This window comes from Rhipicephalus microplus, chromosome 10 (genome assembly GCF_043290135.1).
Source record: "Rhipicephalus microplus isolate Deutch F79 chromosome 10, USDA_Rmic, whole genome shotgun sequence".
Lineage (NCBI taxonomy): Eukaryota > Metazoa > Arthropoda > Arachnida > Ixodida > Ixodidae > Rhipicephalus > Rhipicephalus microplus.
In genome coordinates, this window is record NC_134709.1 from 46,656,213 (window position 1) to 46,668,253 (window position 12,041).

The following is a 12,041-nucleotide window of genomic DNA, read 5'->3' on the forward strand; positions in this document are numbered from 1 at the left end:
CGAAGAAGTTGGTCTCGTTGTGTCGTCGTAATGTCCCTGACTCTAGCTGGTGTGAAAGATAGTGGTAGTGGCCGAGGAGCTGATGTCTCGAGGGTGGCCATATCAGTGGGGTCATCCATGGTGTCGAATATTGAGGATGGCGCCAGCGGCTCGGCTTTGCCGAGGGTTTCCCGGCGTCGCAAAGGGATTGGCTCTGGCGATGGATTGGTGATTTACATGACAGAGGCACCTGAATAGAACTCGAGAACGGCAAATGGCAACTAGAAGTGCAGACGGTGCGAAAAGCGCTGAGCCGCCGTCTTCAGAGACACAAGAGATGGACACAAGAACAGTAGAGTGGGCAGGCACAATGGTGTCGTGAAAGACTGTGATTTTGCGACATGTGTCCTTGTCATTGATGACATCTGTTTAAAATGGGAATAACTCGAGTTCAGCGCGGGCGCATTTAATGATGGCATGATGTGTAGAGAGAAAATCCCCCCCTAATATGACGTCGTGAGAGCAAGATGGCAGCACAATGAATTCGATCACATAAAAAACATCCTGGATGGCGACACGGGCTGTGCAGGCATCGGATGGTTCGATGGGCTGCGCGTTGGCTGTACGAAGGGATAGTCTATAAACAGGCGTCGTCACTTTTCTGATATGGCGGCAAATGCGGGCATCAATCGCTGAAAGGGAAGTGCTGGTGTCGACAAGGGCTAGCGTCCATGTTCCTTTTATGGCGACATCAATAACGTTTCGGGGAGAAATTTGAGGCCTTATGCATTTCGCCGGAAACGCAGTTCTCGCCTCCTGAACTGCGCTACTTAGTTTTCCTGGCGCACAGGGCTCCGCCGTCGGTGCATGGGGGAAAGGGAGCCGCGGCGAGGAGAAGGTGAGCGGCGAGAGGAGGGTGGAAAAAAAGTGGGCATGGTGAGTGGCGGCGTCAGCGCCATTGTCGCGGACTGCCAGGTACCTCAGTGTTCGTGGCCCAGGGGCAGGGTTCTTCCCGTTGGGCACCAAATGTGCAGGAGCTTCTAGGCTGCTCGGCCCAGAACCCCGCTGGGAAGACACGGAGCCCGACCAGTAACCTTCTTCATTGACCGGAACCCGGGCCGCAACTGCATTTCAGAAAGAGTTCCTGCTGGTACCCTACGATTTCCGGCCCCCATTGGGCCGCTCCTTCCTTTCCCTCAGCTAGCTTGCGTGCTTTCCTCACACAGTTGAGGAGACTGTCTTTCGGGAGCATGGCTACGAGCCACGACTTAACGACGAGCTGCGCCTTGTCAGTGTAGCGTATCAGCACTTGTGTTCTTACATCGCAATCCGCTACCCACGCAGGCCATGGATGGCATGGCAAGCTCGTTCGATAAGGCGGCACCATGACACAAGCAACGAGGTGGTGGCGCATCGTCCGCCAATGAGGCTGCCGCTACCCGAAACGATGTCAGAAAGTCCTGCGATGATCAAGGCGGCTCGCTGGCGCCAAACAAGCACCGAAGGGTGGACGACAAGCACCTCAGCAAAGTGGCTGCATGATGGGATCACAGGGGGCGCACATGACGCGGTGTCCTCGTCCTCAGTGGCTGCACCACAGGACGACAGCAACGAAAGCGGCGACGACGCGTGCGCTGAAGCGTGCCCAGAGAAATTGAATGCCGCGCAGTCCACGGCGATGGTGAAGGATCTCTCCGGCAATGAACCGGATGACCTCCGATGTGGTAAGAAGGACACCGGTGAGTGCCGGACCAGGGAGCAGGATGTCGCTGTATTCAGCGTAGTGGTGGACGCCAGGTGTGGAGACGCCATGCGACGAAACAACGTTGCATATGCGGAAAGAGCAGCCAATTACGCCAACGCGGAAGTCCAGAAGACGAAGAAGAGAAAGAGGAAAAAGAAGAAAATGAGCGATCACACAGGGCGGCGCATTGAGGGGGAGGCGGGAGCCAAGTACCGCAACAGCGCTGCCGAGGAGAAGGACCCCATGACTGCCGAGACCGAGAAAAACGCTGAAGGGAACCTGGGGGGCATTGCTGACATGGAGGAGGTGGGCGATGAGACGGCTCCGGAGGACGAAGACTGGTGCAGAGAATGCGAAGGTGCAGAGAACGCGAGTGGTGAGGAGTATATGGAGGTGGAGAGGAAAATCGTCGAGGAAGAGGCCGAAGAGTCCTAGCAAGGTGAAGGAGAAGTTGGGCAGTCTCCTCGTTGCGAAGAGGAGGCCTGGAAGCGTGATGGTGAAGAGGCCGAGGAGTCCTAGGACATGGAAGAGGCCGTCCAGTGTTGGGGTGGTGAAGAGGAGGTTGAGGAGAACGTGGGAGAAGAAGACGGCGTGGAGGAAGAGACCACTGAAAGCTGGGAAGCAGCCACCGATGGCGAAGTCGAGTATTAAAAGGAGCGCGATGGCACCCCGCCACGGTGGTTTAGTGGCTAAGGTACTCGGATACTGACCCGCAGGTCGCGGGATCAAATCCCGGCTGTGGCGGCTGCATTTCCGATGGAGGCGGAAATGTTGTAGGCCCGTGTACTCAGATATGGGTGCACGTTAAAGAACCCCAGGTGGTCAAAATTTCCGGAGCCCTCCACTACGGCGTCTCTCATAATCAAATAGTGGTTTCGGGACGTTAAACCCACATATCAATCAAGGAGCGCTATGGCATGCCGCAAGACGCTGAATGAAACGAAGAAATGGAATGCGTGGACACTGACAATGTAAAGGTCATGGATGACGTAAACAGTGCCCCCGATGCTGTGGAAGGGAAAACCATTGTAGAAGCCTCAGACAAGATAGCCGAGAAGTTCGAAAAAGCGGAAACGCCGGAAGGGGGAGAGCCCGGAAAGCCCGGGAAGCCATTGCTGCAACTCTGGAAGGGACGATTTCATTTCAATTAAAAACGATGGATGTGGTCGGAGCTGAGCTGCTGCCGAGATACAGTATCAGGGAAACCAAAGGAGTGATCACAGAAGGCACAGGCAGCCAAGCCTTGTATGCCCACGTCACACCTCCATGGCGGCCCAGGTCACCAGTGAACGACGACTACCGTGTGGAAGAGTAGCCGCCACCTCGACACGAATGGTACGGGCAGATACCTTGGCAGGAGATTACACAGCGAGACGTCTGCTACAACAATGGCACAATGTCGCAACACCAGCATCATTAAGTCTATTTTGATTTCTCTGGGCCAGTTGGCTCACCTGGACCGCATCTACACCAGAAGCGTCGGCTTCATGTCATCAACCTTTCTGTGGTTGTCAACTTTAGCGAGTCCAGTGCGCCTCCATTTGCGGGCGGCGGCCTTCACTGCGCTCATCAGCAGTTTCCGCATCCTGCAGACCATGAGGTCCCACAGCGAGTTGTTGAAGAACTTCGCCTGCATGTGGGCTTGTGCGCCACGTGCAGTGGTGGTGGTTGTAGTGGTCAGAAGATGAGAAAAGGCACCTAATTTCTGCAACCCGGTAGAAAGCACGGCGCAGTGCCTGCCACGTGCAGTCCGTCGTGGCCAGGGTTAACTTCTAACACAGCACGTCCCTCTCTACATTTTCGCCGAAGGTGAGGGGGCAGTATGGAAGCGGCGGCCGCGAGCGCGCTCACAACAGAAGGAAGAGGAAGACGACGATCGGGTGTGTGCCGAGTGGCACGTGGCAGCCGCTGGCAGCGGGAAGTTGTGGCCCAAGTTACTGTCAATAAAGAAGGTTCCTGGTCGGGCTTAACGTCTTTACTGCGTGGTTCTGGGCCGAACAGCCTCAAAATTCCCCTAGAACTTTGAACTTGAGTTTGAACATTTTCTAAGCTATACTTGCAATTGATATTTACTGATTGTTGTGTATGTCTCCGCATAAATCTATCTCGCTCATTTTCTCGCATTCAAAATTTCGGGTCAGTGCTCTTTTTACTCATGAAAGGACAATGCACCAGACAGTTTACAATTGAAGAAAATTTCTTAATCTATTCAGGAATTCGGGTTTCAGAAACTTTGAGACGAATTCAGGTGTTCTGAAGAGGATTAGAAGCACCTCCATCAAAGAAAAACTCACTGGATCTCCCTCATGCATTCGCCTAGAAGGCTTGAAGGAGGAAGCTATCTTTTTTGTCTTTTCGGTTGGTGTAATGACCCTCCCTCTATTCTCACCCCGAATTGTTTCAATGTTTCTGCATCCGACGCGGCCTTCCACTGCCTTAGGATCGGAGGCATTGCAAGTTTTTTAGCAGATATCCTTGTTGTGCACTGCTTTTCTAATGGATGCCCACCTTCGACTTGGTGAAGATAGGATGGAATGAAGTCGTTACAGGGCGTCATGGTATCGTCAGAAATACTGGCTACATCTGATTTTACCTGAAGGAGATTTTTTTCCCCGCGTCCCTCGTGTTGACACCGACATAGTGACTGGTCAAATTTCTCATTTGATGAGACACCTACGACTTTCACCTTAAGATATAATGTAAGAAGTTGGCTTATCATGGTGGTTGCGTCTGAAGTAGCAGCAAGAACTGGGTGGACGCAGGCAGCGTTGGAAAAAAACAAAGTATAAGCTCCCAAAGCAACGACAAGCGTCGTCACTGCGGTTACCGTAGCTTGGTGTATCCACAATGCCCTTTTCGCCACAACACCAACACCCACAGTTCCGCGCACGCGCAGAGTTCTCAGGTTGCATCTGTGGTGCGTAAAATGCAACCATTGCTGATTAGCAGGTGACAGACTTATGCAATGAACGAGTATCGACAAGGGAGTGCATCTTGCATAGCATCTTATTACGGCATACGCCAGTCACTGGTTGTTTGTCAACGGAGTCTGCGGCTGCGCCCCGCATCTTGCACCCCGCTCGTTTGACAGGGACCGAATGAATAGCGCATGCACGCACGTGTTTTATTCCCTGCCGCGGCCAAATGAAAAACCGCCTTCACCGGCTGCGCATATTTCCGGTAACGTATACAGCTCGGCCGCGTTGGCGTCGCCCCCGAACTTGTCCTAGGGTTTCCTATAATCGGCTCCAGCTCACAACACATGCAGGAGTGGTGATATGGCTGCAGAACTGAGAATTCCCCCTTGAGTGCACATGGAAACGCCAATATGCGTCCCTTCAAGTAATTACCTATCCCGTCGTAATGCCTTCGACAAATAAAAATGATTTGCACGACCTGTTATTGCTACGACATATATTAGGCCCCATGCACAGTGTTTCCAAACAGTAACGTGTTTTCGCATTTAATTACCCATTCGAAATCAGCCGAAATCAGTGAATCTTTAATGATTTTCTATCTCATATAGAAAACTGGAAACTGACGTAACATCGTAGTTGTAAAGATGAGCATTGGTTTCACTTGTAGATTTCATGTTTGTTTATATTATTTTGTTATGCAACTTTCCCTCTGTTCTGTCATCCTTCAATTCCCATTCCTATCACTGTACAAAGTGGTTTGCCAGTGGTTATATACAGGTGGACAAAAACCTGTTTTTACAATAAAAAGCCTCCCCCCCACCCCTTTTCTCTCTCGATGCCTGTTGGAGGCGCTGTAGGAAGTCAACTGCTCAGTCAGCGTTTGTCCAGCGCTGCTGAAGGTTGGCGTAGTTGGCGTTTTACTCATGCGCTTATTTCTGTGATGCCATTTTCGCACACCATGACTGTGACCGCAGAGTCCACATGCCATTTTCGCATCCCATTCCTAACGTTTACCTAATTACGGCTTTGCTGATTAGCAAGTGCCTAGGAGACCTGAACCGCAGCTATAACTAATACACCGAGACGTTTACTTGAGCGCTTCCTGTTTCTCTACAAACGCAATACGATCCTTATCACAACCACCTCAAAATCTTATTTCGCGAGCTTTGTCTGATAAAGCTACTTCACTGCATGGTTCGTCACGTAGACGCTCTTTGTCATCCCGTTCCCCGCCACTCGAAATGGGGCGATCACTCACTCCAGTTAGCCGAACAACACGATCTTTGCCTTCCAATCTCCGCCTCAATATTTCCTCCCGCAGTTAGATACCCTTCACAAGGTACTTCCTATTTGCTCCCCCCCCCCCCCCCCCCCAATACATGCATGTTGGGCGCGGCTCAGAAGCTTCCCTTGACAGCTACCTTAACTTGTATTTCAGACGAAGCCCAAAGGATTACCTGTCAGACCGACGCTCTAACTTCAAACTGCGCAGAAGATGCTGTTTGCTGGTAAGAACATTTTTCTATGAATGTTTGCTCGTAATAATCGAAACCATTGATTAGAACAGAAGCTACAGCCCCGAAATCTTGCACACATCCAAGCCTTTAGATATGGTTGGTTCACATCTACTTCGTTGAAGCTCAATCCACTTGCATTTTGCGGAAAGGAGCAGTTGTCATCCTAGTAATCAACGCTAACGCTAACAACAGCAGCATTATGAGAAACTTATGTAAGACGGCATTGCTATTTTTTTTTGCCAGAATACAACCACTTCTTTGCAGTTTTACCAATAGAGAGCTTTCTTGTCTCGAATGTAAGCAATCCCGATTCGACTAATGTCAGATAGAGACGTGATGTTCTTATATTGTTTTATTTTGGAAAATAAAAGAAGTGGTAGGAAGGAACAATATAGCCGTTTCTCTCTTGCGTGCGTGCGTGCTTGTGTGTGTGTGACAGTTTTAAAGTTCGAAGGACATGCGGCGAAAAGATCGCCGCTTGTTCGTGACGAGCGCAGTAAGTACATTGTGGTTTTTGCCGCCATTGCCTTCACCAAAGTGCGGCAACAGTGGCCCCCGCGGCAACCCTCCAGCCCAGTAGAGTAACACATTTAACTCAATTACTTACAAATTCAATCGGATTCGAAAACTTATCTGCCTTTTTATTACAGCAAGCATGTATTTTATTGCCTTTCTGGTTTATTTCCTGTGTATTTTATTATTTTATTTTTCTGTAGGGTGACATGTCCGGATAGGTGCATCACAGGCGTCGAGCCTTACGGCACCGAGGTTTACACAGACGTAAGTCTCTCGATCATCATCGCTTTCACTTAAGTGTTGTCACGCATGCGCACAAATGTCACGCGAAAATATAAGGAAAAAAATTGCATAAGCATCTCGGCCCATTGATGCTGGTTACAGCGCCACTGTATAGGGGAAATTCACGCCGAGGGAGGCGCTGCAGAGCCTGGCACTGTCACTCAATGTGGGGCGCAAACTGGTTACTCAAGTGTTGACCCTTCCGCTGTCCCCTTCAACCTGCCTTGAAAATGCGTTGCTTTTCCCGCACGCTGCACGCGTTCTGCACGTGTTTTTGAGAGTTTCGCGACGCGCGGGGTTATGATGTATACGCTTTTGTTCGCGTTTAATAGGATTGCCACAATTGAGAATTTTTTTCTTGGCAGCAATTTGGTAAAAGGGCAGCGTCTGCTCAGCCATGTAGCCGATGTGAAGCAAATTATAGCAGACGACGCCGTCCTCGTCAGAGGGAAGTGCGTTTCGCAAGTAACTCCATGACGCTGTTTACGACGTGGAGTTAGAGGCGAATACAACTTTCTGTACGTTCATAAATATATACCTGTTTTAATTGGTTTGCTATATGTACTATGTACTATGTTTGTTACTGGATGCATGGGTAAGGCCGCTTCTCGTGCTTTAGATTAAGCGGCTCTTGCGCTGTGACTGCTATTAGTTGGGATACCTTAATTTACTAGCACCCACCCAAGTTATCGTGGGGTATATACACAGCACTTCAAAAATAAATCGTCTATTTGGGGCTTCTTTCTGACCCACAACGAAAATTTACATCTGTCTCGCGTGTCCTTCTTTGCATTATCACCGTTCTCATCACGAGTACTTCGAGTTCACGAATAGCGTGCGTACCATCATTATTAGCGCCCAGCTTTCAGAAAAACTTTTTTGTGTGTGTCTAATCCGCAGGGGAAGAGCACATTGCTATAAAGGCATTTTATCTTGGTCACTAAATGCACCGTGTTGTTCGGGCTACCCCTGCACACTCAGTAACAACTAGTTCACTGTGTCTGCCAATGGACGTGCAACAAGGGCTAATGCATTTTTTTTATTTTTTTCGTAGTTGTCGTGGTCGTGTTTACTCAAACGGGAGCTTCACATCTCCAGCGGCAAATGTAATTGCATCGCTGGCGTTTCTAGCGATTCTAAATCACTTGAAAGCGTGTCATAGACATCGAGGAAAACAGAGTTCTCTTGATCTTGCATTGCTGGGTCGTCTTGAGCAATACCTTGCGGCACAGCCTGCTCCACAGAATTTTGTGCTGATCTGGCTGCCCCCACAGAATGACGCTTCCACCTAAGCAAAATAAGGTTGTGGCAGAGATTAGATCGTGCCGTTCACAACAACGTTCATACGTTGAAGTTTTTTTTATTCAGATATTGTAGAGTGATCAACATTGAGCATATCTGTAGTGCGCCAGATATTAATTTTTTGATCATCTTCAGGTATAAAATGTACAAGAAGTCTGAAAATGAGTATACGTACGTTTAAGGGTTTTCCGTGATCCTGTTAGCAACGCCTTACATTCACAAAATAAAACAAATACTGCATATGAAATCAAACTCTATGAAAACATGAACGATGGCAAAATGCCCCATTAAAAAAAACACCAATTGTGTCCATCTGTGAGCACAGAAACATTTTATACGAGAACTTCATGGAGAAAGCTACGTATAAAAAGTTATTGATTAAACATTTTGCGTTGTTCGTTGCTTGAATCATTTTACTTTGCATAAAAACTATCAAAAAAGCAATGTGCTTGTTACTAACCGCGTTTCAATCTTACCCCTAAAATGTGGGGGTGTTCGCCCCGCCGCGGTGGTCTAGTGGCTAAGGGGCTCGGCTGCTGACCCGCAGGGCGCGGGTTCAAATCCCGGCTGCGGCGGCTGCATTTCCGATGGAGGCGGAAATGTTGTAGGCCCATGTGCTCAGATTTGGGTGCACGTTAAAGAACCCCAGGTGGTCTAAATTTCCGGAGCCCTCCACTACGGCGTCTCTCATAATCATTTAGTGGTTTTGGGACATTAAACCCCACATATCAATCAATCAAAATGTGGTGGTGTGAAAGTGTCATGTTTGATCATAACTCTTCTATTTTAGCTTTACTTGATAATTGCGCATACGCGGAATGAATTCTCGCTGAGCTTGAAATCAGAAATCAACAGTCTTCAGGAAATGCTTTAAAATGCATAGATAAATATGCAGTTCACTGCCTATCATACCTCTGCGCCATTTCTGCTTGAGGTGCCCGTTTATTGCAAAATACTGGAAACAATGTAGGCACATAAGACGAGTGCAGACTTGTGTTATTTTTGATGTTTCCCACAAAATGTCTGCTACAAATCATTGTCCAAGCTTTAAATTTGGCAACAACACACTTCCGTCGGCGCTGCGTAGATATAAAAAAATATATAACCACAAATCTCCAACACCACATGTGTACACAGCTTCTACTACTACGTCCCCTACAATATACAATAATAGTAGCAGCATAAATATATTTCTTCGCAATTTTTTAGCATTGCTCTGAAGACAGAAGTTGAAAGTATTATGGTAATTTATACTTTTAAGATGGGGACGCGCATCTCCCAGTAACTCGATAGATAAGAGGAACGGTGACGCAGGAATCGACACCCGTTGTGATGAATGCATTGTGCGCGTGCTAATGTTAATTGAAAAATTGTTTTCTTACTTTGTTTCAGCGCACTGCTTTAATCAATTCCTGTCGTCTGCTTGTTTCGTACCATCGGTTTGGGAATCGGTAGAATTTCACTGGTGAAGTCGACCCTTCGTGTTTGCATGGTTATTGTGACTGTTGACGACGCCGCAATAGTTCCCCTTTTTCTCTTGGGGTGACATCGCGGAACGAGGGACGTTTCACGTGCAGCACGCGCTTCATAAATGCGCGGAAGCCAAAGGGAGCGGAAGGGTCGCTACACGCTATTATTGTGCGCTTTTTCTGGCAGGGGTAAGGCAAGCGCTGGCGTCGCCGGGCAAACTTGAGCGGGTCTCCCCTATTGTCACAGAACGAGCGCTAAAAATGGGGGCGCCGCCAAATTCTTGCGATAACGCGCGGGAGAGACGCCGCGAGGTCAAAAGAAAAAAAGAAAGCAAACATCCAAGGCTATCGGGCGCGCTCTCTCCCCTCGAAAGCGTGGCTTCGCCGACGAACCTCCTCACCCCACAACGGCGGCCGAGCAAACACTCGATCTTTCTAGATGGAAAGGGGCGTGGTCATACCGAGTCGAGTCATGCGTCGCGGAGGGCATTCGAACCGACTCGCCCTCTCCCCAGCCTTCGCTGCGTATCGCGCCGACGAAATGACGAGAACCTTCTGGAATCTCTCGCGGAAGGTATTTAATCGAGCAGCCGAGACGACAAAGCAGGAAAAGACGTGAGGTTTCCTGGAAGAGAAACTTCGGAGGAGAAGACGGAAGTTAGCGCCAGAGCGCGTAGGGTATCCCGCCGTGTAGTCGGCGAAGGTTTTGTCCGTAGGGACAAAGCTGGAGAAGAAGAGGATTTCCACCTGAGGGGTGACGACTCGAGCTACAGGCAAGAGTGTGTGTTTACCGCTATCGAGCGAAGACGCGTGGCAACAGCTGCGTGTGTAAAGCCGACGTGTTTCCGGCGAAGAAGTTTGAAGCTTGGAGAGTGGCCAATTGAAGACGCGAGGTTTCCTGGAAGAGAAACTTCGGCGAGGTTTCCTGGAAGAGAAACTTCGAGGGCAGCGGAACGAAAACCCTGGACTCTGAGTGAGTGATTCTCGGAAGAGTATCATCCAGACTTTCGTTCCAAGAAATTTGGACTGAATAAGTTTTCGAACTCTTTAGTCTTCAAGTGTCTTGGTTGTTGGATGCATGCGACTGCATTGTAGTGCGTATTGTTGTCTGTGTTCGTTGTTTCGAGTGTGGCTGATTGTACCGTGTAGTACGTCGTTTGTTTGGTGACATATTGTACTCAACTATTGTGGAGTGTGCATACTTGTGTGTTGTTCTGATCTGCCATTATTGAGAATATAATTTCGTTTGTTTATCAACTCTCGGCTCTGACTTGTTCTTTGGGCCACAGCCGGCGTCCGCTGGCGCGCCAAAAAGGACCACTTCTAAATTGTCCACGCTTTCGTGGTGTGGTTCGGGGGGCCAATACTTCGGCCCTTGGAATCAGCCCGGCGATCGCCTCCCTAATTAACGGGATCTGTGTGACACCTATAACACCGAGCCCTTTCGACTTTTTCTGTCTGTACCGGCTTTTTGCCTACTGCCGGGTGTCGTTAATAAACCCCTTTGCAGACTGGTGGAGCTGCCGGAAGCAGCTTGCGCGCCGCGTTTGTAAACTGGTTTAGAGGCCGGAACGAGTTGTCATGATGGATATGTGGGGTTTAACGTGCCAAAACCACCATATGATTATGAGAGACGCCGTAGTGAAGGGCTCCGGAAATTTTGACCACCTGGGGTTCTTTAACGTGCACCCAAATCTGAGCACACGGAGAACGAGTGGTCAGGATATCTTGGTGCCTCCGGATTTACAGCGAAGTGCCAACGACATGGGCGTGCAATGCAAACTGGAATTCCGCAAAAGTAGCAGGTGGGCCAGTTCTCAGCAGTGCGCCTGGGATTTCCGGAGTGCCCGACATCGGTAGCGTGACCCAACGAAGACATAGAATAAATGTCAGTGTGAAGAAAACCTGACATAGGCAGCGTTGACACCCCGACGAATTCAAATAATAACTTTCAGGGCCCCTCCAGGAATCAAACCCAAGTATTATGCGTGGAAGTCAGGCATTTTACCACAAAGCTACGCCAGGTCTCGGAACTACTTGTCAAATAGACGCTAATCTTCATGAAACATCAATAGCGGTTGCAGTGCTGCCTACCCAATTTTATAAACATTACATATGTACTTCTTTGACACAGCCGTCACGTCGGGTTAACGTCAATTGTGGTTAGTTGCCATGTGGTGAAGTTGATTTGGGTAGCGGTGTCCAGGGCCAGTATGCTTGCGAGCATCAGCGCTTCATATCAGATTTTGGGTGTTGTTAATACACATGTTACAGTTGGCATCGTTGCGCCAGTGCAAACAACTGGTCATATAAA

At 49.1% G+C, this 12,041-nt stretch overlaps 1 protein-coding gene across 1 annotated transcript in view; it reads left to right on the forward strand.

The window, feature by feature from the left end:
• The window catches only part of LOC119181715 (receptor-type tyrosine-protein phosphatase kappa-like), a 131,769-nt gene that overhangs the window by 7,339 nt on the left and 112,389 nt on the right, over positions 1-12,041 (forward strand). Inside the window, exons 2-3 of the mRNA XM_075875614.1 lie at positions 6,080-6,149; positions 6,875-6,938. Of these exons, the coding sequence (XP_075731729.1) occupies positions 6,080-6,149; positions 6,875-6,938 (134 nt within the window). The remainder of the gene's footprint in view (positions 1-6,079; positions 6,150-6,874; positions 6,939-12,041) is intronic.